At 41.7% G+C, this 25,332-nt stretch overlaps 1 protein-coding gene across 1 annotated transcript; it reads left to right on the top strand.

The window, feature by feature from the left end:
- Positions 1–447: 447 nt before the first annotated feature.
- LOC147416606 (uncharacterized) lies at positions 448–2,547 on the top strand. Its single transcript, XM_086508226.1, has 5 exons — positions 448–1,080; positions 1,522–1,575; positions 1,635–1,893; positions 1,985–2,341; positions 2,420–2,547. The coding sequence occupies exons 1-5, from the start codon at positions 448–450 to the stop codon at positions 2,545–2,547; spliced, it is 1,431 nt and encodes a 476-aa protein (XP_086364352.1).
- The last annotated feature ends 22,785 nt before the right edge of the window (positions 2,548–25,332 follow it).

Here is a 25,332-nt window from a genome sequence, read left to right as displayed (position 1 = left end):
CTCACTTGTACAGTGAATGACACAGTTGAACCAGGAGTATCTCAAAGCCGTGCTAGAATGCTGAAGCTACTGCAAGAGTTTGCTGAGACCAACAATGCAGTTCTGACCTCTCAACAACAAGAAATCTTCGATCGTATATCAGTCCTAAGTAATGGCCTCCATGTCATTACAGGCGGTCCAGGATGTGGAAAAACATTCCTCATAAAATTCTTCACCTCAAGATTCATAAAAAATAATAAGACCGTTATCCTGACTGCATCAATTGGAGCAGCGGCTGCTCGTCATAGTAGCCTTGCAACTATAGTCCACTATCAATTTAGGATTCCTTGTTCCAGACATCATTTTCCACAAGCAATTCATCCCACAGATGAAAGATTTGTCGCTATACATGGTGCCAATGTCATTATCATAGACAAGATATCAATGCTAACGAGTACAATCTTCAATATGGTCGTTCGCCAGATAGTTAACATCAACAACGGAACACTTCTTGACCCATTCAGTCAGAAGCTCATCTTGCTTTTTGGGGATTTGGCGCAACTTCCTCCAGTCTGCCATCACCAGGAGCCATTATGCCATGTTTGCAACATACAAAACTCAGCTTACATCGCTGCAGCCACTACCCACAACATGACCTTCTCAGTTCGCCATGCTGCAGACCCCGCTTATGTCCAATTCTTGGATACGATATGTGTCAAGCAACCAACAAAACAACAGATAGCAGAAACGCTTTCACAATGTGTAATTAATGAAACTGAACTCCTACGAGTAATTGATGATGCTACTACACTGATATGTACTCATAGGGAGGACGTATATAAGTACAACAACTTGATTCTGCAAAATTCCTTCTCGGCATCTGATATTGTTGCCATTCCACTGAAGACCAATGCTCTTGACGAACCATTACTGCAAGAATGGCTCCAAGACAAGGCATTCCATGAGATGGACAATACTGCGATTGGGGCTAGATGTATGATTACAGAAAACATTAACTTGGCTATGGGTGCCGCGAATGAATCCACTTGTCATACACTTTCCTATTCATACGACTGTACCGGTCAAATTGCTGCTATAGAAGTAATGTTACTTTCCACTAATACCACCATGACAACACGAAGGACTAAACATGCTACAAGAGCAATCAATTGCAAATGGTTCCACAAAAGCACATTCCCTTTGTCACTCGCGTACACAATCACTGGACACAAATCTCAAGGAGCTACGATATCAAAGAAAGCCATCCTCATTATAAAACAAGCTTTTGCCCCAGGATTGGCATACATCATGTTCTCTCGTGTGACAGAAAGACGCCATCTCAAAATATTGAACATCCCAACCCCAAGGATGTTCTGGTCAGCCAGTAGAACACTCCCCCAATGGTTAGACATTTCCTCACTTATTTTTAGACATTTCTTGGCTTATTTTCACAAACAAGTCCTCTAGCTCTTTCGGTCTTTCATCTCGTAAGGTGCATGGACTACACAATCAATTCTTTGACGACAGTTTTCTTGACTGCAGATTTCCTTCATAGCAAGTAACAACCTCCAGCATCTCCTCATGGACACCGATCAGGTAACCATTCCTTGAATTAATTTATTTTGTAGCTACATTTTATGCCATTCAATATGTAGAAAACTCAACCATCATATTTCTCTTTCTCTATCATTCAAATATTTGATAAATTCTTCAACATGGCAGCTACCTCAAAACCAAAAAACAATTATTCTGTATACCCATCTTCAAATCAGATTCGACTAGCAAATATGGCTGGCGAGGCCCCGAGTGCATTCATTGAGGGGTTCCGCACGACTCAGCTTCTCCACTCATACATCAATAAATGCAGCAATCGAAACAAAGAATATAGAAATAACGAGCTAAAGTTGGCAACAGGTACTTCGAGCTCTTCATATTCTTGTATTGCAAACACTAAACATTAACAAATTTGGTTGCTTCTACAACATCTATCCTTTTTTTTCTACAGGCTTACAAAAAGAGATACTGCTATCGTTGGGCATTGACTTTGATGAGTCAAACAAACTACTGCTAGACACAGAAGCCCAAGAAATACTGAACACAAAGACTGCTGGAATCACCACCTATGCAATCGAGATGCTGCACTACGGTTACAGAATTTCCCTTGCCAAATTGGTCGTTCTCGACAAGAATACAGCAAGCCAGGCACTTTCCAACATGGTCAAAGAGTTTGGGAACGAATTCAAAGGGAACGAGAGAGCAATCTTAACTGATGAGAAATTCACATGGCATTTTAATAGACACCTTTTTGATGCCCGGTTTGGTGAGACAATTGATCCATTTCTAAAGCTTGAACCGCTACATGGTAACCATATGCACCCCTTATAGAATATAATTATCTGATTATTATCTGATTACATACTAATTGAGCACATCACTTCAGTGCAGGACATCGACAACGAAACCAACAAGGAGATCCCCAACAACATAACAACTTCACAAGAGGAAGCAACACGTTTCAACGCTGCTCCAACTGCCAAAAGACAACGACAAACGAAGAGAACTACATAGTTTACTCTATTAGGTGCAAAATCAATAACCGTGTTTACATAGGCATGACATCCGATTTTGAAGCTAGGAAAAGAGCACACATGACAAATCCACCAAAACGGATGAAACATGATGTGTCGTCCTTTCCCCCATTTTGTCAAAACTTCGAGTTTCATGTACTGCACAATACACACGATAGGAGCACTGCTATTGCACTGGAAGCACAAGAGATAATTACTCAAGATGCAACGTCCACCAAAGGATACAATAATTTGAAGGGACGTCCTCCAAACTGCAAGAAATACTATTATTTAAAACACCATAGAAAAATATAGCGTGCAATGAAATTTAATCTTTGTTCTAAGGTAGCAACTCTCATTCAGTTTTCTCTTCTGTATTAAATTACTTCTCAAGAGCCTTTTTCTCTAATATCTATGATAATTTTTATGTTATGTTTCTCTATTATTTGTGAGACTTTCTTTAAGTTATGTTCTGTTTAGCTTATGTTTCGGAATTTTTTTCTTAATGTTATATTATGTTTAGCTTATGTTCTTACTTTTCTCTACAAGAACATCATTCAGCTTTCAAATTTTAGGATTCAACCGCTACATGTAGTGCAGCTCAAGGACTGATCAACATACTAGTCCGTCCACATTACCTAAATGTCTTGCAATAACATCAAGAGAAATAGACAATCCATTCCAGCAACCCCATGTCTAATACTTCTACAAAAAATGATCAACTAATAAGAAACAAACCATGTAGCAACAACTTATATATTTTACAAAAAACTTATACATGTACAAATGTTGCACCTTGCCCTCAGCACAAATTAATAGTATTCCTTGCTATTGCTTCTCAATAACTTATGCACTATACATATCATAACTCATTCCGACACTCTCCAACTTTATGCCTTCTCCTCCAAAGCTTGGCAATCAAGGCATACTAGTTTACAGCCTATGTCAAAACTCAAATTAGCTGCAAAAAAGGACGAGCTCTGACGAAGTCTGCAATTTTTGCTCCGTGCCGGCATGTTGCTTTGCGAGTGTGTGACCTACTTCTCAAGCCCCCAATTCCAAGTGCTCCAAGCTCTCAGGCTCTTGCTCGGTAGTGATTGCTTCTCACCTCGATTTTCCTTGTTGTCGGATTGCACCTAGTTAAGCCCAATTTAGTCCAAGAGCTGCCCCAATTGCTCTCAAGGCCTAGCTTGCTTGGCTTGCATTCGAGCCTGACCTCGGATGTGCTGCGACCTTGCAAAAGCTCTTAAATCTCCCCAACTTTCCAGCTCAAAGCCACTGCCAAGGTGCTGTCGACCAAGACTGTTGATTTCCTTCAATTGCAAGCCTTCAAAGGCTTCTTATGCTTCAATCTTCTTTGCTTTTGCCCGACTCTCCAACACACTCAATTTCCTGTTGGGCAAAGAATTCCCTTGCTTGATTTCCTACAAAGCTTCAAAGCTTTCAAACTCGGGGTCGCTTCATGCACCAAGGTAGCCGAGGCTCTGGGGTTCGCCTCCTATGCTCTGATACCACTTGAAGGATCGGGGTGATCCGTGCAAGAGAACGGATGGAGAAAAGTGGAAGGGGAAGATGATAGTAGACACAGGTTTGGTGGACCATGAGAGAGTTGAATGACTCTCTCCTCCTTATTGTCTTTATGAACAAAGAATGCAATAATAGGGCGGGCGCTCAGCCAGCCAACGGGTCTGAAACCCAAAACCAAAAAAATTAAAGGCATTCGTAAAATTTTGGTCATGTAAAGCAGCATCAAGCTACCATGTCTATACATAGAACCACCTTTTAAAAGGGATTCAAAAATTCCAATGAACATACCATACTCACACTAAAAGAAACCCAATAACCATTATACCTTAAAAAATACCATGTCAAAGACCAGAAGGCATAACTCCTCTCACATTCTAGCTCAAAATGCAGTAAAAAACCTAGTAGAACCAATAAACTCTTCAAAATTTCAACAAATATTCATAACTACAATCAAAACAAGTTTAGGTCATCCTCTTTCTCCTATTTAGAGGCTATCAACCTTTTAAGGAAAATCCCAACCATGAACGCTAAAAAGGTGATGAGGCCATCAACTTCAAAAGGGGCCAAGTTTAATTGATATGAGCAGTCTTCGTAAAACTACTTAAAGACGAAAGGACACCATGTGCAAAAGATATCTAGCTCCAAAAAACAAGAAAGTGTATGCACAAAAAAACACTTTTTTGTTCAAAGCATTTCAAGGACACGTTCTAATGATCCTATATCTCTACACAAGAAGTAAGTCTATAGATGAGTAAAGTCTCCATGTTCAAGAAGTAAGTCTATAGATGAGTAAAGTCTCCATGTTCAAGGTTGGTTTGCAGCTAACTTAAGCAAGAAATCAACTCTCAACTAACTTCATATAAACAAGACAGTACATTTTTAAAACCTTCGATACGTTTTACAAGTGTCAAAAAGCCTATCAATAGTTATCCATATCAACAGACTCGGATATAATTAGACCTTATACAGTAATATAAGATTTCAAATGTTTTGATGTATTTTTACCAGGGCCATCGTTTTAATAAACAAAAATGAGAACCAAAGAGGCAATTAATTCCTTTGAGGTACCATTACATCTTTCCTATCTTTCTTTCCAAATGTTTTTATTTTTAGCCTTATTTTTACTTACACGTCCTGGTTTCCATTAGAAGGCAGCTGGGCAAAAGGTTGTTATGTCAATCAAAGGTTTCCTTTAAGTCAATTTGATCTATATTAATATTTTTTCTTAAAATAAGAGAATAATTTATCACTATTCGTCAAGAGAAAATACTATTGAATAACTATTGCTATGCTCTATTAGAGTTCCCAAAAATCCTCAGATAAGGAACCATTTTTTTTTCATCACCAAAGTCAATTAATAACTAGATTGTCATCAACTACTTTTAGTAGCTCTAAGAAAAGATCCATTCAAATTTAGCTACTTCAACATCAGGTTATCCTTACTAATGTTAACTCTCCAAAAACTTGCACTTTTGCAAAACAAGACCAGAAGAAAAGAACCAACAAATTGCAAATATGTGTATATCATTAGAAGTATGTCTCTAGCTAGGTAACACCATTTTAAATACCAATAGAAAGGAGCAAAGGGATTAAGATGATGCTTTTCATGCTAGCATGTATATGGTAGTGATGTGTGTGAACACACTTAAGACCTTCATGGCACTTTTTCCACTCTCTAGGAAGTTTCTTTCCGTCGTGCTTTGTATATACGCCCATCACTCTAGGGTACTTTATCTTGTATTTGCACACCACGTAATACATTCTCCATTGAACTTCTATTCCATCTCCCACATGTGTGTGCGTTCATGCAACCCTAGCTCCAACAAATTGTATCAAAGCAAGTTGCATCCTCCTGAGCATAGTCGCCAGCGTCCCTCCTTGCTCTCTTTCTCTGATTTGAGTGATGTTTAGCGAGCATCAACATGTTGATAAGTATTTTGGAATATCTCATAGAGTTTGGTGTGCTCAAAATTTTGCTTCAGCCTCATTTTGATCTCCATTTCCAATACTACAAATATGCATAAGCAATTTTGTCCTTTTGTGTAGAATTTCTTCACTACAAACTTTTGCATAACATGTCTTTTTCTACACTAGATTCAGTCTTTCACTATGGCTAAGAGCGATGATGTTTTCAAAATCTTGTCTATTGATGACAAAATGGATGGAGACAAATGTCCATTGTGGGCTTACATATGTAGCATGTACTTGTTTCCAAGGGTGTGTGGAACATTGTTAAAGCTTTTGATGTACATTGAGGTTATGTGAATCCTAGTTGTATGGAGGATGTTGCAAGTTCTAGCAGTTTTGATCCGATTGCTTTTACCTACAACTGAATAAGGCTCGTTGTTGGGATAGTAGAGATGCACAAGTGCATGCATCAATTGTGCTATCTATCAAGCACACCATTACTCCTCACATTCATTCGGTAAAAACAACAAACAAGCTTGGGACATTCTATCTAGATTGTATGTAGGTTGCAATGAGATAAAAATAACATATTTGTGCTAGGCGGCTATCTGTGCAAGCAACTAGAATCAAGGAGTGTGCATGAGGAAGATAAAAAGGAAATTTTTCTTGATGAAATCAAAGATATCAATGAGAACTTATTGTTGCATAATAAATCGTTCATATCCATTTACTTATGAAAACTTTATTGGATACATCACCAGATTCGTACCAAACTTTTGTTTCAACTTTGAAGCTCGTTGCACAAGGATGTTAAGTTTGATGGGTTGGTGAGTTTGCTATTACAAGAGGCTAGATTAAGAGAGAAAAAAGGGCTAAACAACGTGATGTTGATCAGGCTTTTGTTGCTACACAAGAAGAGGTAGCAATAACAATGCTACTACTAATAATGATCCTTCTTCAAGTAGCAAACCATCTATGAAAAATGCCTCCCATAACATCAACACATCTAGAAAAGCCACTGAAATAGGAAAGAAAAAGTTGTGTTGCAGTTATTACAAAGTTGTTGATCATCTAATTTGGTGTCCCACCAAAGCTTGCAATATATGACTCTATATAAGGAAAGGCATGATAGGAAGCCATCTATTGGTCACTTATGTGTCTTTGGTTAGTTAGCTTATGCTCTAGTGCTGCAACTACAATGCAAGAAATTGGATGATAAAGTTGTCAAATGCATCTTTGTCAGTTAGAGCGCTAAAAGAAAGGGTTACATGTTATATAATACGTAATCAAAATGTTTCTTGACTTTTGGATATGTTTTTGTGGAAGATGTAGTTGAGCCCTTGTTGTCATGTACTAAAGAGATAGGTGTAGGCTCAAAAAGATAGTTTTTAGACCTTTTTGCCTCTTTTCAATGCTGGGAACACAAATGTAAGTCCAAATGAGGCAAACATTTGGCCTACACAGTTTATAAGTGATGTCACAGTTGAGCCTATTTTTGATGTAGAGGTAAATGATGCACTTGAAGAGGACACGGTTGAAAATAAGGAAATGATAATGATTAGAAGAGCCATAAAAATGTACATAAGTGGTGGCTTATATAGCCCCAATGATGTGCATATAACATCACTATGTGAAGTGACTTAATTAACTGTGTCAAGTGGAGAGAGCTAAATTAGAGGTGTATAACATCATGTCCAAGTAGCATCAGGCTACATATAGTCATCCTTCCAAAAGGGATTCTAAAATTCCAATGAAGATACCATGTTTCCTCATTGAAAGAGAGTAGTTCTAAGTATATCTTTAAAAAAACCATTTCAAACACCAAAAGGCCCAACTCCTCTCACATTGTAGTTCAAAAGGGGTGAAAAGCTAGTAGAACCAAGGCTGATGGGGAATATTTACATACAATGGTACTAAAAGACCCCCAAATCATAGTAAACCAATCAACACTAAAGTGCAAAAAACCATCAGAATTAACCCTTCAAGGTCAGTTGCATAGGTCAAACTCAAGTTTTAAGTGCAATTTTTGCAATGGAGTCAAAAACATGTTTTTTTCTTAAATAAGTAGCATTATCTAGTCAAAAACTCCTCATGCATCAAAACCATTTCAATTTTATCAAGATAATTACAATAAAACTGTTACCATATACATGTGGTAGTGATGTGTGTGAACACACTAGGATTGTCGTGGCATTTTTTTCCTCTTTAGGAGGTTTTTTCCCCCGAGCATTGTATATACGCCCATCACTCTAGGGCTATATATCTTTCCATTGCACACTAAGTAACACACTCTCTATTGTGTGCCTTGAGCTTCCTTCGTCTTCTCAAGCTGTGTGCGTTTCTCTGCAACCCTAATTCCAACAATTGGTATCAGAGCAGGTTGCGTCCTCCCGGGCTTAGTCGCCAGCTGCTCCAGCACACGCCTGCTCACTTTCTCCAATTACATTGAGGTTTGGCCAGCGTTCGTAGGTTGATAAATATTTTGGATGGACTCGTAGAGCTCAGTGTACTCAGTTTTTTTATTCGGGCTCATTTCGGCCTCATTTCCACTACAGGCAGGTCTGCATAGGCTATTTTGTCATTTTGTGCAGAAACATGCGTGTTTTTGGCTGTTTGGCATATGATTTGGTGCCACAAACCCAACGCAAAAAATTGGATGATAAGGCTATCAAATGTATATTTGTTGGTTATAGTGCTGAAAGCAAAGGTTACAGGTTGTATCATCCGCAAACAAAGCGTATTCTGGTTTCACGTGATGTAGTGTCTGTGGAAGATTGTGTTCAGCCCTTGCTGTCATGTACTAGAGACAGTAATGTAAGCTCACACAACATTTATGACACTTTGTTGCCTCTTTTCAGTGGTGGAAATTCGAATGTAAATTCCAATGAGGCAAATGTACAGCCTATGGGGGTTTCTGAAAATGTTACATATCAGCCTATTACTGATGCAAATGTACATGATGTACTTGATGAGGAAAGGGCTGAAAATGAGCGGGCTAGAGGTATGCCAAAATGGTTGGTGCATACATTGTGTGACAGTAAATTGGATGCACCTTTGTCTAGTCGTACTAGTTCACACTCTCACCATGCATCTTATGCATCAAATTGTTATGCTTTGGCTGTGTCTAACCTACATGATGTTGAGGAACCTCTGTCTTTTGATGAAGCATAGAATTCAAAAAATTGGATGGCTGCCATGCAATCAGAATATGATGCACTTATAGAAAATGACACATGGACTTTATCTGATTTGCCTCCTGGCAAAAAGTCCATTGGTACGAAGTGGGTTTACAAGTTGAAATGCAAGCCGAATGGTGAGATCGATCGCCATAAGGCTCGACTTGTTGCAAAGGGTTATGCACAACAAAAAGGCATAGATTATGAAGAGACTTTCCCTCCCACTTGTCGTATGACTATTGTGCATCTTCTATGTGCATTGGCAGCTCATTTTGGTTGGGATGTACATCAATCAGACATTGTTACCGCTTTCTTGAATGGTGACATATTTGAGGAAGTTTATGTAGCACAGCCTCGCGGTTTTGTTAAGAAAGGACAAGAGGACAAAGTGTGCAGATGTAAGAAGGCTTTGTATGGGTTGAAGTAATCTCCTCGTGCTTGGTATGAGAAGGCTGACACTCATTTGGTTAAACGAGGCTTTTGTAATAGTCCAACAGAAAGCACATTGTATGTAAAGCGTGAGGGTGATGTACTTCTCATTGTGGTTCTTTATGTAGATGATTTGTTAATCACTGGACCAAATGAGAGACATATTGCTGAATTTAAGGCTGATTTGAATGCTACTTTCAAGATAAAATATTTGGGGCTGCTGCATCATTACTTGGGCATACAGTTTAAGTAGTGTGATGGCGGTATTGCCTTGTGTTAGAAAAGTTACATAGAAACATTGCTATGTAAGTTTGGACTTGAGGATTGCAAACCTATTGCCACTCCCATGGAAACACGTTTGAAGTTAGGTCTACATGATTCTGGTGATCCTGCTGATGTCACTCTTTACCAAACTGCTATTGGCTGCCTCATTTATGTATGCAACACGAGGCCAAATATTCAGTTTGTAGTCTCACAAGTCGGCAGATTTATGCATAGCCCAAGGTCTCAGCATTGGCAGGCTGTCAAGAGGATTTTTTGCTACCTTAGTGGCACTTTACATCTTGGCTTGCTTTATCCCAAGGGGGGACCATTGCCGCCAGACTTACATGCTTTTTCGGACTCAAATTGGTCTGGTTGTTTTGACACGCGAGTGTCCACAAGTGGTTTTTGTTTCATGCTTGGCAGTTCATGTATATCATGGTTGAGCGAGAAGCAACCTACTGTGGCCACTTCTAGTTGTGAGGCTGAGTACAGGGTAGTCTTCATAGCTACCGTTGAGTGTGTATGGCTCAAACGCCTTATGGCTGATTTGGGTGTTGTACAGGACACTGCCAACACTATCTACACTGACAGTCAGAGCGCATTGGCAGTTGCGAGGAACCCAGTGTTTCATGCTCGCACAAAGCACATTGAGGTGCATTACCACTATGTCAGGGAGAGTCTCTCAACAGGAGAGATCAACTTGGCTTATGTGCCAACACAGGACAACCTTGCAGACCTTTTCACAAAGGCATTGTCTCATGAGAAGCTCGAAGCTTTCCGCAAATCTTTGGGCTTACTCCCCTTTGTGGACTGATCATGTCCTCAGGGCATGGCACTTCCCTTTACTCATGTGCCAGCTCTCGTTCACCACATCACTCCAGGGGGGATTTGTTACCATATACATGTGGTAGTGATGTGTGTAAGACAGGGGTGACTAGAGCCCGAGAGTCCTCCCACCCAACCACCCTTATGTAGGCATGCCCTTGGCCCTTTGCCCTAGTTGGACTCCCCGTTCCACACCGTCTAGCCCATCCCTGCCTTATCTAGTCCGGCCTTGCCGGTGTCCTAACATTACTCCCCCCTTAAGAAGAGTTTTCGTCCTCGAAAACAAAAGTGGGAAACTTCTTCTTAAGAACACTAATGTTTTCCCAAGTGGCACCTTCTTCAGGTCAGTCTTTCCACTTGATTAAGGCTTCTTGTTATACGTGATGATGTGTACGCAACTCATGATAATCAAGAACACGTTCAGGTTCATGCGGTAAGGTAGGAGGTTCAATGTAATCAACCAAAACTTGTTGGTCAATGACATTGTCGTCCCCATGTAACCGCTTTCGTAGACGGCTTACATGAAACACCGGATGAATGCGAAAATGTGAAGGTAGTAATAGTTTGTAGGCACAATCACCTACTCGCTTGATTATTCTAAAAGGCCCATAATATCGGGGAGATAATTTAGGCGTCGGTCCAATTTTCAGACTTTCTGAATGTTTTGGCACACGTCAAAATACTTCCTCCCCTTCTTCGAAGGTAACTTGCCGACGTTTCTCATCAGCATATTTCTTATACCGATCCTGTGCTTGTCGGACATTCTAGGGAGCAAGTTTCAGCATATCCATATGGTTTTGGAGAAAATCCTTAACCTGTTGGAGTTTTTTGGTTGCCAACCCCACCGTAACTGGTGACCTAGGTTGAAACCCATACATGAGCATGAAAGGACTAAAACGTGTTGTGACATGCTTAGCACTATTGTAGGCAAACTCGAGAATAGGTAAGTATTCTTCCCAGTCTGACTGTTTTTTGCTGACGTATGCTCTTAGCATATCCTCTAGCACCTGGTTAACCCGTTCCGTTTGACCATCCGTTTCTGGATGATTAGGTGTACTGAGATTTAGTTGTGTACCCAATCATTTAAATACAGCTCTCCAAAAGTGGCTGTTAAACTTGGGATCGCGGTTACTAACAATGTTACTTGGCAAACCATACAATTTGTATAGATTGTCCACAAATAACTTGGCTAGTTCTGGTGTCTTAACCGTTGATTTGTTTGGAATAAACTTACATAGTTTAGTCAACCTGTCTACGACCACCCATATTGAGTCATGACCTCGTATAGTGGTTGGTAAACCTACAATAAAATCCATAGAGATACTTTTCCATTTTCCATTGGGAATCTCCAAAGGATGTAAGAGTCCTCCTGCTTTCAAGCGCTCTGCCTTGTTAACTTGACATTTTTGGCAGTGCAAGACATAAGCTTGAACAAAGCCATGTATACCTGGCTAGTAAAACTGTCGTTGTACGAGAGCATAAGTTTTTCTAATCCCCGGGTGCCTTGCACTTGGACTATCATGACATTCTTAAAGAATTTGGCGCCCAATGTCCGTGTCCATCGGTACACAAACTCTCCCCTTGTGGAGTAGGTACCCTTTGTCGATGGTAAAATGCTTCCATCGCTGTAGTTCATCACTTGATAAAGGAGAACTAGGTGTGGAGGTTAACTGTACACTACCGTCGTTGGAGTGAGAAGGATCCCTCTTTTGAACATGGCTCCACACTTTGGAATATGCTTCATCATGCTCATATTTGCCCTTGAGAGAATCTAAAAATTCACTACGAAGTTCCGTGAACAAGAGCAAATTAATCTCTGGCATTCTACTTAGAGCGTCTGCCACTATATTGTATCAGCCTTTGCGATACCTTAACTTAGCGTCATATTCCTGAAGGATCTCGGCCCACCTGGCTTTTCGACCCTTTAAATATGTTTGTTGTGTAAACCATTTGAAGCTTTCATGGTCAAACATAATCTCAAACTGAGCACCATATAGATAATGCCGCCATGTCTTTAAGGTAGACAATATTGCATAGAGCTCGCGTTCGTAAGCAGAATAGTTCTTTTGAGCTACATCAAGCTTCTTACTTTCAAATGCAATCGGCCATCCATCTTGTAATAGGACTGCTCCAATAGCACAATCACTGGCATCCGTTTCCAAAATGAATGGTTTCAAAGGATCTACAATAGCCAATATAGGAGTTGTAGCTAATGCATCCTTGAGCGTACCAAAACTGTGTTGTTGAGCGGATCCCCACTGAAGAGCTTTTCCTTTGCCTTTAAGTTGATCCGTCATAGGAACAGCAATTTGAGCATAGTTTTTAACGAACCTTCGGTAAAAACCTGCAAATCCTAAAAATATCTATAATTCTTCCAGATTTTTAGGAGGAGGCCATTTTCTGATGGTATCTACTTTGGATTGATCCATGTATAGGCCATGAGCTGAAATAACATGCCCTAAATAATGAATTTTATCTTTTAGAAAATCACATTTAGATTCCTTGGCATATAACTTGTTTGTACGTAACAACTCAAACACCTGCCTGAGATGATGTAAGTGCTCTTCTTCAGAAGCACTATAGACTAAGATGTCATCGAGGAAAACAATGACAAATTTGCCCAAATATGGCTTCAAGACACTATCCATAAGTGTCATGAATGTTGCGGGCGCATTGGTTAACCCAAAGGGCATCACCAAAAACTCGTAGTGTCCAAACCGTGTTCGGAAGGCAATCTTAGGTATATCGGCAAGCCGAATACGGACTTGGTGATATCCACCGCAAGTCAATTTTTTGTAAAAATGTGAGCATGAGTTAGCTTATCAAATAACTCATCTACTCTTGGCAATGGGTATTTGTTCTTAACCGTAACCGCATTTAAGCCCCGGTAGTCTACGCACATGCGCATACTGCCGTCCTTTTTCTTCACTAAAAGGATAGGCAAAGCCCGTGGTGAACTGGGTTGTATAAACCCTCTTCTAAGGTAGTCAGCAAGCTGACGTTCCACCTCAACAGCCTCTGAGTAACTCATATGGTAAGGTGGTTTACTAACAGGTTTACAGCCTACAGCCACGTCAATGCTATGTTGTACTGATCGTGTCGGCGGTAATCCTGATGGCAAATCATTAGGAAATACATCTTGGAATTCCTTTAATAATTGTTGTAATTGACTAGCAGCGTTTGCTTGCTTAGAATTAGCAATTGATGGAATAGAGGAGAGAGAAGCATATGGCGTTGAGGAATGTTCAACAGACTCAATGTTAGAAAGAAAATGAGACAATGAGTAACACAAGAAAACCTAATCTATTTCATTGTCTGAAATGGCTGCATGAGCTCGGTGGTACAAATTAGTGGTGATGAAGGTATATCCTTTTCTCCTAACAACAACACATGTGCGCCATGGGATTCAAACATCAAGCTGTTGTGCTCATAGCTACGCTTCAGTGATGGTCTTAAGCTATGCAACCACTCCCTACCAAGAACCACATCATCCCTTTCCATGTTCATAACCTGAAAATCCAAACAAGTAGAGTACCCTTGTACTTCCAATGGAACAGCTTGGCATTGAGTATCCCATATTTCAGTATCATATCCATTCATCATTGCTACCTTGTAGTGGTGGGTACTCGGAGTTTGAGGCTGTTTGAGCTTTTTCACCAATCCATAATAAATGAAATTGTGAGTAGCATCGTCATCTACCAAGATGCGCACCTTGTGCCCTTGCAGATATTCGTGCATACGTACTAAATCATGTGGTTCAAAGGTTTGTTGCCACATGGAAGCTGTGAGACAACATTCATGCACCACCTCAGCATGTGTTACTTCCACTGTGGAGAATTTCGAGGAAGATTCAAGAGATAGTAGTTGCACCATGTGCACTACTTTCTCCTTCCCCTGAGCAACAGATTTTCCCTTGGGACAATCCTTTTTTCCATGACCTCTCCCTAAACATTGAAAACATAACTTCTCTTTCTTGGCTTTATCAAAATCCTCAGGAGAAAGAGGACCCCTGGACCCCTTGGGTTTTTTAGATGCATCTGAATTAGCAACTAGAAATTTTCTTTTATTGTGCCCATACTGCGTGCGTGTATTACCATGTATAGTAGTAGGCACATTACTATTATGTAATTTCTTCTCATCAGGGTCATCGTGAATATGTGCTTTCACTATGGCTTCCTCAAGTGTTTTAGGGTCTTGGGTCTTGACATACTTCTTAAGCTAAGGTGTCAGACCTCGTATGAACCCTCGTACTTGTTGAAAGGTATCCAAGCCTTCCAACTTGAGGATAACGTCCCGATAGTGAGAGATATATTCAAGGAGTGATGGGTATTGGCGCATGGAACATGTGTCCCAAGCCGTCCAATTCCGATCGGCCTCGTTTGTAGGCAAAAATTCCTTGCTAAACATTGCTTCAAAGGCTGCCCAACTATGTGTTATGATGTTCTTCTCCTTGAGAGACATCCACCATTTGTAGGCCTTGCCTTCCAGAGTTAAGCTCGTCTGCAAAGCTCTGACTGCATCTGGAGTACGCCTTAAGGCGTGAATTCCATCCCATTTGCTGAGAAAGATGTTCACTGCATCCTTATTGCGGACTCGGTCTTCGCCTTTAAAGACTGGTGGTTTAAAGTTCTTTAACTCGCCTTTAAAGATTGGTGGTTTAAAGTTCTTTAACAAGTCATCCACCTCTTTGGCAGTGAGAGTATGCAACGTATCATTAATTGGGCCTTGCCCTTGTGTGCCAACGTGCTCATGCATGTGGGTGTCAATAGGACTCTTAGACTGCTGATGCATTAATTGAATTACTAATGTGGAAAAAGTTTAGTAACATTTTCATTTAAAGCTTTAAATTTTTAATCCATGACTGTCATGCGTGTCTAAAGTGCACGAAATTCTTGAATATCGAGCAACTCATAAGTATCTTCTCCTGCCATAGCGTCACGATTACTCTCCTTGAGAGGATCCGACCGTGGGCCATCATTGGTAGGATCAAGAGTACTTTGCTCAAAATCGAATGTCATATTGATATCCGAATCCATGGCTACACAGTGCGGTGAAAGAAGTACTCAGAAAATATACCTGATATTGGGAGCACTCACAAAGTAGAGTAGTCGTGCTAACTTGTTAACCCTCACGGCTCACGGACACCCTATCATCTACGACGGACGTTCTAACCTACGGCGGACATTGTATTATTTATTTGGTAGAGTCAGGTACCGGGCTTATCGGTCCAATAGGAAAAGGGTAAGAGTGATCGCCGATGAGAGGCGCACTCTAACTGGAATATTCAAGGGATTAGTTGGCTAAGCATGGGCGCCCAAGTGTAAATGGGGCGAGCTCATATAAAAGTCAACTAAACCTAAAATTCACGCATTCTCTCATTTGTGCAATAGAAGAGTGCTCTTGCTCCATCTCCATCGCCATCTTCTTCTTCTTCACCTCCTTGTGTGTGTGTGTGTGTGTGTGTGTGTGTGTGTGTGTATGTGAGAGAGAGAGAGAGAGTGTGTGTGTGGGCGATCGAGCATTACGAAGGCACGACGGCAGTGAAGCGGTTGAGCGTAGCACGACTGCAGCTTCTTCTTCTTCGCGGCGAGGAATCCTCCACGAAGCAAGCGTAGAGCGGTGAGTGACACACCATCGCCTTCTTTAAGCTTACTAGTTTAGGCTTGTTGTGTGCTTGGAGCCATTTGTGGCTTGCACACGGTGTATCGGCAAGTTCCTTGCATTGACACGTGCAACATATGCGCACATTTTTGGCGCCATTTCCGGGGAATGCCATACATGAAGCTCGAGTAGCACTCTGTGCTTCTCCGTGGCGCAATTTCAATTATAGGAAAGGTAGAGAAGGAGTGTATGTGTGTTGAGAAGAGGGATTTGGTGTTATACTGTGTGTTTTTTTTATTAATGGAGTTTTTAAAGGTTCTGTGTTTATTCTATGTGTATTAAGGTAGTTAGTTTTCTTTGTTAATAGAGATTTCAAAGGTTCTGTGTTTATTCTCTGTGTATTAAGGTAGTTAGTTTTCTGTGTACAGTAAGTAGGAAGTAGATTAGTGAGAGTTAATAGAGTGTGCTAGTGTGTAAGAGTAGGTATATTAGTTAAAAGTAGGTAGATAGAGTGTGTGTGTGCTCTCGCGCAGGCCGCGACGACCTTATCCTTAAAAAATTAAAAATTAAAAATTTAAAAAAATTAAAAAAAAATTAAAGGTAGGACCGAGATCGGGAATATCTCCCAGACACAAGCCTAGACCCAAACCGAAGCTCACGCTCAGGCCTAGGCCTCAGTCGCCTTTTAAATCAGTCGCCTTTTAAAAAAACGAATTTTAGCTTCACACGTAGCTAAAAATTGATTTTTGAGGACCAACGGAACGTCAGATGCCCGAAAATTGTGTTGTAAAGCACACAGCGACCCTTTAAGTGATACGCTCGTTTTGAGCTCACACACACTCCAATCAAAAAAATCAAACATTAAAAAACATTCAAAAAACATCAAAAACAAGAAAAAATCAAGTAGAAAACGGGGTGCAAAACACCCACAAAACAAAGCAAGTAACCTTTGAGGGTACTTGCCGACACTTGTAGGGCACCCAAAGCACATGTATCTATGCTCTGGTCGTGTGCTAGAGTCCGAACAACTAGCTAGTGCTTCGATTTACGGGGGTACTCACTATCCTTCCACTCTAGGGTCTACGCTCTCGGCGGGGACCCAAGGTAGTGCAACCCAAGACCCAAATATAGCAGCTAGCGACTCTTCCTCTGACTACGATATTATGGAAGAGCATCTTACACAAAGCCCCGGGGGAACAAATGAAACCGTACCTAGATGGGCCCAACAACCTGGAACTAGTGTTTTTAGCCGTTTGATGGAAACTTTTAGTAGAGCTACGCACTTTGAACCTACGGCTAGTGAAGTAAACGAAGGGGGTGGGGAAGTAGAATCACCATTCACATCTCCTGTAGACCCCACACTCCCTCAGAGTGTCCACGTGGACATTCTACCTACCTCATTCAATGAGGGCCCTACAGAGCTACCACCTTCCGAATTCGCCTCTAAGGTAGCGGTGACTAAAAGCCAAAACACGGGAAGCAACAGTGCATCCACCTCACGGCAACCCTCTAGTACACCAAGTTTGGACGGGGTATTTCTCAATGAAAATTGGGAATATGACCTACACACGGAGACTTTGACCGACCTATACATGGGCTACACATACCATGTGGGTTGGTTAGAAGTTGTACAATCCACATCTAGTGCCATTAGTCTAGAGGAACAACAACACATGATCTGCAATGTCATCCATAGGATTATCCAGTCCGAGAGGCAAAATCAAGGAATAAACATACCTTCGACGGGTCCTATGCGATTTTTAGACACGGGCAAAGGGAAACAACCCACTCTATCACAAATGGAGACTCCCCCAGTGAGTCCCATAGATCCCCCATATGTTGTTTCGCCAGGGGTCTCAATGTAATCTGAGCCCACAAGTGATAGCTTTACTTTTCCAAGTCTAGCTCATCTTTACCTTGATGACACCACGGCTACCATGCCTACCCCAATAATGGGTATGCCAAGAAACACACCATGGACCTCGTTTGTTAGTAAAGCACCGCTACATGGTAGCTCAATGCCTGCAATAGTACCTACAAGTGTGTACCAATCGTATGCACCTATGGCTCACACTCATGTAGTCCCTACCCCTCCCATTGTTTCAACTACCTATGCACCACAACCACAATACACAAGTTCTTATTTCCATGGGACTATACCGGCTAGCATTAGCATGTCACATCCGACATCTGCTATGCCTAGGGCCACTCATATGAACTATGAACCAACACATGGCACAACATCGTACCCAACGTGGAACCCAAGGGCTTCCTATGCGCCAAGCCCAATGCCAATACCTACTCCACATGTAGTCTCTGAAGCGCCTTCACCCACGGTGCCTACTCACTTAGGTGACTTGGCAACATTTGCTCGAGCTATTGGTCGATCTATTGCTGAGAATATGCGTAACACGCCTGATAGAGAGCCTAGAAGTAAGGCAGTACAAATAGCCAAGCTCACACGAAAATTTAGTGGAGACGGGGATGTGAGGAAGCATATCGAAGTGTTTGAACAAATATGCGATTCTCTAGGAGAACACAATGACCTACATAAGAGCAATGCTTTAAACCTAATGTTAAGTGGAAAGGCTGGGGATTGGTATAGAACCCTAAGGGTGGAAGAAAAAACGATTTACCCTACTCTTAGGAGACTGTTTTCAAAGGAATACATACGAGAGGGAGTGCTTTGGGGTGTAGCCTCTCAGCTCCAGAAAGCCCAACGAGAGGAAGGAGAGTCGGTGAGACACTTTATAAGTCGCTTGAAGCATTTGAATTCTCGTTGTAATCCAAATGAGCGCTTCAACAATAACCAATTGCTTGATAGATTCATTAGGGGGTTACGACATGAGCATATCTACAATGGCCTAGTCATTAGAGGTATCACCACTTGGGAAGCAGTCACCACTAATGCGATCCAATTGGAGGATAATTTAATGATTCAAGGAGAAAGAGTGTCTGTTGAGCCTAAATCTATTAGCTCGCAAGCATCAGGGCATCAGCCAATGACCCTAAAGCCTATTGCTAAGGAGCCAAAGATATCTGAGATGACTTTAGCAGATCTCACCAAGGTTATTCAAGAGAGTCTTAGAGACAATTGTGCTCTGCAAAACAATCATATGTATCCAAGAAGGGAGCAGCAATGGTGCTCAGTATGCTATGGACCGCATAGTACTAGTGAATGCCCTACTTTTAGAGTAAAATTCAATGGGAACTGCAATGCCTGTGGGAGGTATGGTCATCAAGCTAAGGATTGCATAGTATTTAAGCGTGCGATGGCCAATAGACAGACCTTAGCTTGGACAGTAACACCTCTAGTGCCTGCATTGATGCCGGCCCCACCTCTTGAACAAACAACACAACACATGGTCCCTAGGGCCCAAAATGTTGTTCAAACAACACCCTTACCACCTCCAGTGCTAGGACCGCAACCACCACATCCGAGAATCACTTCTGTGAATCAAGTGGGTTGTGAGTCATTTATTTCTTGTTTGGAAGGTTGTGAGGAAGATATAGATCCTAATATTGCCTATGGGATGGATGTGCTTGAAGAAAGTCCACAATACTACATGGAGGACTATTGGGGACAAGTCAAACCTGTATATCAAGTAGCTGGTCTTGCGGCAAGAGGCCAAAATATCAATTACACTGCTAAGAGACCACCTCTTCAATGCTATGAGTGTGGAGGTCCACATTGTGTAGCCGAGTGTCCTATTAGGCTACAAAAGAACGCCACACTAATGCAAACCAATCAAGCGAGCATGTCTACAATGCCGATACTCATGTGTAATCGATGTGGCATAGATCATTTGATTGCCCAATGTCCAAATAATCCAAATGCACTGAAGATCATGCCATTAAACTTGATTGAAGTTACTGAGGAGCCATCACCAAGTACACCCGTGGTACCAGTAAACGTACTCACACGATCGATGCTCCAAAAATAAAATTATATTCTTGAGGAAAGAGACACGGCATCAATTTCTCAATCTCAGAAAAAGAAGAAAACACGAAGAAAGAGATAGCAAAAAGCAGCGAAGTCAGACCCCAATTCAAAGACCAACATAGGGACTGGTGACGACCCCGTATATATGAACGACGCTGAAGAAGATTCTGATTCAGGTGAAACCATGGAGACGAAAACGACCACTAACATAGAAACCAACAAGGAAGATCTTCATGAGCCACAATGGCCAGGATCCAAAAAGAAGATAGGAACTTACCCAAACCCTACAGAGGAGATTGAGTGAGTCAAGCAATTAAGGAGTTTGATAGAAGATACCCAAAGGGATCTAGAACCAGCACCTAGGAAGATCCAGATTACAGACACCGTGTTCCCTACGCAACAACAACCTCACCAAGTCCATAGACCCTTGGACATACCCAGTGTCATCCAAGAAGAAAGTGACTTAAAGTCATGGGAAAGTGGGCGTACTTCCCCACGTCAAGGGACTCAAGGCCAAAAGGTGCCGTTAAACATTGCCAAATTGATGGATTTCATGTCTTCAGAAGTTAGAACCACCATCATGTCCAAACTATATAAAGACCCCAAGCTAGTCTCAGCTCTTCGAGCCTTCCTCAATGGAGAACTAAAGTTTGGGCTACCACAATTTGCACAAATAGATGGAGCTGGGGAGATGCCAATAGAGGAGGAACACTTAGATCCACAACCCAACCTAGATGAGAACCTTGTTATAGAAATACCTGTTAACAATTTGGGACAATACTTTGAGGGTGATGAATCTAATGCGACCATACCAATCACTGCTAAGGGATTAACTGTGAAGGGAATCCTTGATGGTGGCGCTGGGGTTAGCATTGTGACTAAAAATTGTTGGGAAACTATGGGAAGACCTCACCTCGCGACCACAACCATAGTAGTGAAGATGGCCAATGGGTCTATTGTTAAACCTATTGGGATGCTAGAAGATCTCAAGATCAAGGTCTTTGGACATAAAATAAGGATTACCTTTATTGTTATGGATTTCTCCAAACACACTATGGCGTCGGAGATGATCTTAGGACGTCCTTTCATGAGGGAAGCAAAAATGGTGCATGACTGGTCTAAAAACCATGTCTACCTGCAGTTTCAAGATTCTGTCATTCGAGTGGATCTTGTGACGGGTCGAGCACATCCTCCAGGAAACAGGTTTATAATTGATCATAGATCTGACACCACAGTTCACTCGACCCCGTTGCAATATTGTTACACGTGTAAAGCGGACACTAATGTTGAGGAAGATTCTCCTTATATGGATGTACTACCTGGGATGACTGAGTCGAACAATGTGGATTGGGTCCACCTAGCAGCAACCATAGAAACTTGGGGGAATAGGGGGACGACTTGGGTAACACATGAGGGGGATGAAATGCATGTACCCTTAAACATGCTACAAGCAATGCATATAGCTCCTGGCAAGACTCATCCTAATATAATGAAAAAAACATACAAGTGGGTCCCTAAAGCTTCTTTAGCGACCATGGCGGATGCTAAAAAACAAAAGCCTTGTAGGAAACGTACCACTCGCTCCAAGAAAAGTAAGAAAACGTGGCGTTGGATTCCTAAACGACTATTGGAAGCCCAAGGCTACTATCAAGGAAATGATCAAATTTGGGTGCCCAAACGTAAATTGTACTCTTACCTGTCACCTGGCCCATGTAAACCCAATCCTGTGGCTTCAAAACAAATTGAAAATCGTGGAAAGGAAAAAATCACGGAATGCGACACACCTGCTCCAGAGCTAGTTTGGGTACCAAAGAAAGAACGATTTGTTCCACCTAGCTCAAGAACAGGGAAAGCAAATGAAGCTTCTTGCTCTTCATGTAGTTCCTATACGGAAATAGAAGATTCGACACAACCTCCACCTACCATTGTACATATCCATACAAGCAAGAAAGAGTTTGCACCTCCTGTTGTAGGTTCACCACCTACAACAATGTTGCAAATAAAATCATGGGAGAGTACCTTACCACCCTTGCAACTAGATGAAACTATTGGTTAAAGCCTTCACCCATAACAACTTGGAACAATTGGTTTCAAAAGGTGACGACATCATTCCAAAAGGTATGATCTGCCCAAGGAAGGGGGGAGTGTTTGTTGACATCCATCATTCACTTGCTTTCCTCTCAACCTTCCTCCTTGACCTCTCAATCTCCCAATCTTAGGGAATGTACATATAAAGCCTTATACTCACAAAAACAAGACAAAAATAATAAAGAGCAAGAGCAATTAGCAAATGAGTATGCACAATAAAAGTCAAAACATTGACCCAGACCTACACATTCGCATCCAGTACACTGAAACAGAAACCTATGCCATAAAACACCTTTGATCCTCATCATTCGTGTGATGGAGGGTAGGTAAGATTAGTATGATAGGAGTGTTTCTGTTTTAGAGTTGAGTGATTAGCAAAGTTCCTATTTTCCATTGATGTGCCTCCTAGAGGTATTCTTTGTGTTTCTTAGTGTGTATAGGAACGTGTTTTTGTGGTTAGGATTTGGACCTTCATGGAATCTTTCTCTCGTTCACACTTCAAATCAAGCGCGACCATCGACACAAACAGGTGTTTCTTGTCCATTAACATTGCCCCTTATCTTTTTTGCATATATGTTTGTCTGCTTTGATTGTGATTGGTAGCATAATATTCAGTGCATTTGCTTAGTATCAAGCATTAAATTCAATGTGATTTTTTGTCATAATAACTTGTCTAGGTTTAAAAATCAAGCAGTCCGACTAAGCTAGTTTGACCAAGCTAGGTGTTAGGAATCTTCTCTTAATACCATGGGGAATGCCTTCCTAATAATCAATGGTTACTTAGGTTCTTAATCCGATTTAGGTAGCATTGTGTGAAATGTACTAGGGCTTTCTAGTGGGCTTGACCCTATTGACCTTTAGCTTAAGTATTATAAAGGGAGTTTACTAGTGTGATGAGCCTGGGGAGGTGTATAAGTGTTATATGACCCCCCAAAGTTACAAAATTAAAATGCTGAAAATGAACAAACAGAAAATCAAAGTGCCACATTGTAAAATCTTAAGCTGGAAGAGAAATCTCAGCTTGATTGGGTACTTCACTCACATGTATCGCCTATGGTACTAGAGCCCTAGAGGTTCCCAGTGTGGGCGCTTTTCCTTGAAAAGCATAAAACCCAAGGCATACAAAATAAGCACACACATCAAAATTGAATCACTGTGAAAAGACTTTGGGGGGTCAAAGAAAAGGTAATCAGTCAGGCGATGATTTCATCAGAAATTCCTTTTATCGTAGCTTAACTACAAGGTCTTTTAGGTATAGCCTCTAGTCAGCCCTCGAACATGAAATACTTGGCTCTCGCGATTAAACAACTTAATTGACCAGAGAAAATTAAGAAGCTTACCCATGGTATTAATAGTCGATCTCTAGTGCCTTTCGATCGTTAAATTAGCAACCCCAGACTTGTTTAATTTTTTACCTTTACATCTGTTTATGCATTTGATTATATTGCAATTTAATGTTTATTGCTGACAAATTGTTTAAACTTCTGTTACCAATCAATTTGTCTGCCTAAAACTGCATATGCTTTTTAATCACTTATGAGAATGCAATTACTGTGCCAATGTTGTTTGATTTTGCAGTGACTGAAGAAGGCTAAGGACATTCATCTCAAATGCTCTTCCACCTCGACGAACGAGCTTCAACTCAATAGCTTCCGAGGACGGAATCTACATCAGGAAGGGGGGCATGTTAACCCTCACGGCTCACGAAAACCCTATCACCTACGACGGACGTTCTAACCTACGGCGGACATTGTATTATTTATTTGGTAGAGTCAGGTACCGGGCTTGTTGGTCCAATAGGAAAAGGGTAAGAGTGATCGCCGATGAGAGGCGCACTCTAACTGGAACATTCAAGGGATTAGTTGGCTAAGCATGGGCGCCCAAGTGTGAATGGGGCGAGCTCATATAAAAGTCAACTAAACCTAAAATTCACGCATTCTCTCATTTGTGCAATACAAGAGTGCTCTTGCTCCATCTCCATCTCCATCTCCATCTTCTTCTTCTTCACCTCCTTGTGTGTGTGTGTATGTGTGTGTGTGTGTGAGAGAGAGAGAGAGAGTGTGGGCGATCGAGCATTACGAAGGCACGATGGCGGTGAAACGGTTGAGCGCGGCACGACTGCAGCTTCTTCTTCTTCTTCGCGGCGAGGAATCCTCCACGAAGCAAGCGTAGAGCGGTGAGTGACACACCATCGCCTTCTTTGAGCTTACTAGTTTAGGCTTGTTGTGTGCTTGGAGCCATTTGTGGCTCGCACACGGTGAATCGGCAAGCTCCTTGCATTGACACGTGCGACATACACGCACATAACTCCGTCGAAATCGATGGTAGTCCGCCATATATGGAACTCCGCAAGCTCTTGATTTGTTGAATCAACTATGCTTGACGATGCCGACAAAAATTTGTACTGCTTGAAACGTCGTTGATGACTGAATCTTCTCAAAGGAAGAAATTGCAGTAGAAACTTCAACTCTGTCAAACTTTAACTTCGATCAACTTCTTCAATTTCTGTAATTCGAACAGTTTGCCTAGAATTTGGTGGCCCCTTGCCTATGCTTGTGTCGGATCTTGGCCTTGCCAACAACCTTCGAACACCCTAGCTTGGGTATGGGGTGTGTGCCCGGGTGGGCACGCCCCCTAGCTTGAGGTTTTTTTTAATGAATTGCCCAAGGCCAAAGCCTTTGGGCGCCTTGTATGTGAAATAAAACCTCTACAGTCGGCTATGGCGACCATAGCAGTGCCGCGAGGGCGAGGGAGAGAGAGAACTCCCCGTGCGTTGTGTTCTGGGCGTCGCCCCAGTGAAGTAAACTGTCCCCCTTCGCAGCGCGCATCCGTCGGGCTAAGCCACGCAGTGTATGGCGGAGGTCGAGGTTGCCTCCCTCCAGGCACAAGCAGCGCTTCTCCCATGGTCGACCTCGCCGTCCCCCTTAGCAAGCGGCTCTTCACGCCCACAAAGAGAGGAGCATGCAAAAGCTCCACGCCCTCTTGTCCAAAATTAGAGTTGCTCTGATACCAATGTAAGACAAGG

The sequence above is a fragment of the Adiantum capillus-veneris genome, unplaced genomic scaffold (genome assembly GCF_014529385.1).
Source record: "Adiantum capillus-veneris isolate H3 unplaced genomic scaffold, ASM1452938v2 Hic_scaffold_765, whole genome shotgun sequence".
In the NCBI taxonomy this organism is placed as follows: Eukaryota; Viridiplantae; Streptophyta; class Polypodiopsida; order Polypodiales; family Pteridaceae; genus Adiantum; species Adiantum capillus-veneris.
The sequence above is the reverse complement of the archived record's forward strand: the minus strand, read 5'-3'. Positions and strand labels throughout refer to the sequence as shown.

What these genes read in the sequence shown, in the direction of transcription:
- LOC147416606 (XM_086508226.1), top strand. Translation starts at nt 448, where the DNA reads ATGGTCGTTCGCCAGATAGTTAACATCAACAACGGAACACTTCTTGAC. An exon ending in CGAGCTAAAGTTGGCAACAG is followed by an intron (nt 1,894 to 1,984) that starts GTACTTCGAGCT and finishes TTTTTTCTACAG; the next exon opens with GCTTACAAAAAGAGATACTG. An exon ending in AAAGCTTGAACCGCTACATG is followed by an intron (nt 2,342 to 2,419) that starts GTAACCATATGC and finishes ACATCACTTCAG; the next exon opens with TGCAGGACATCGACAACGAA.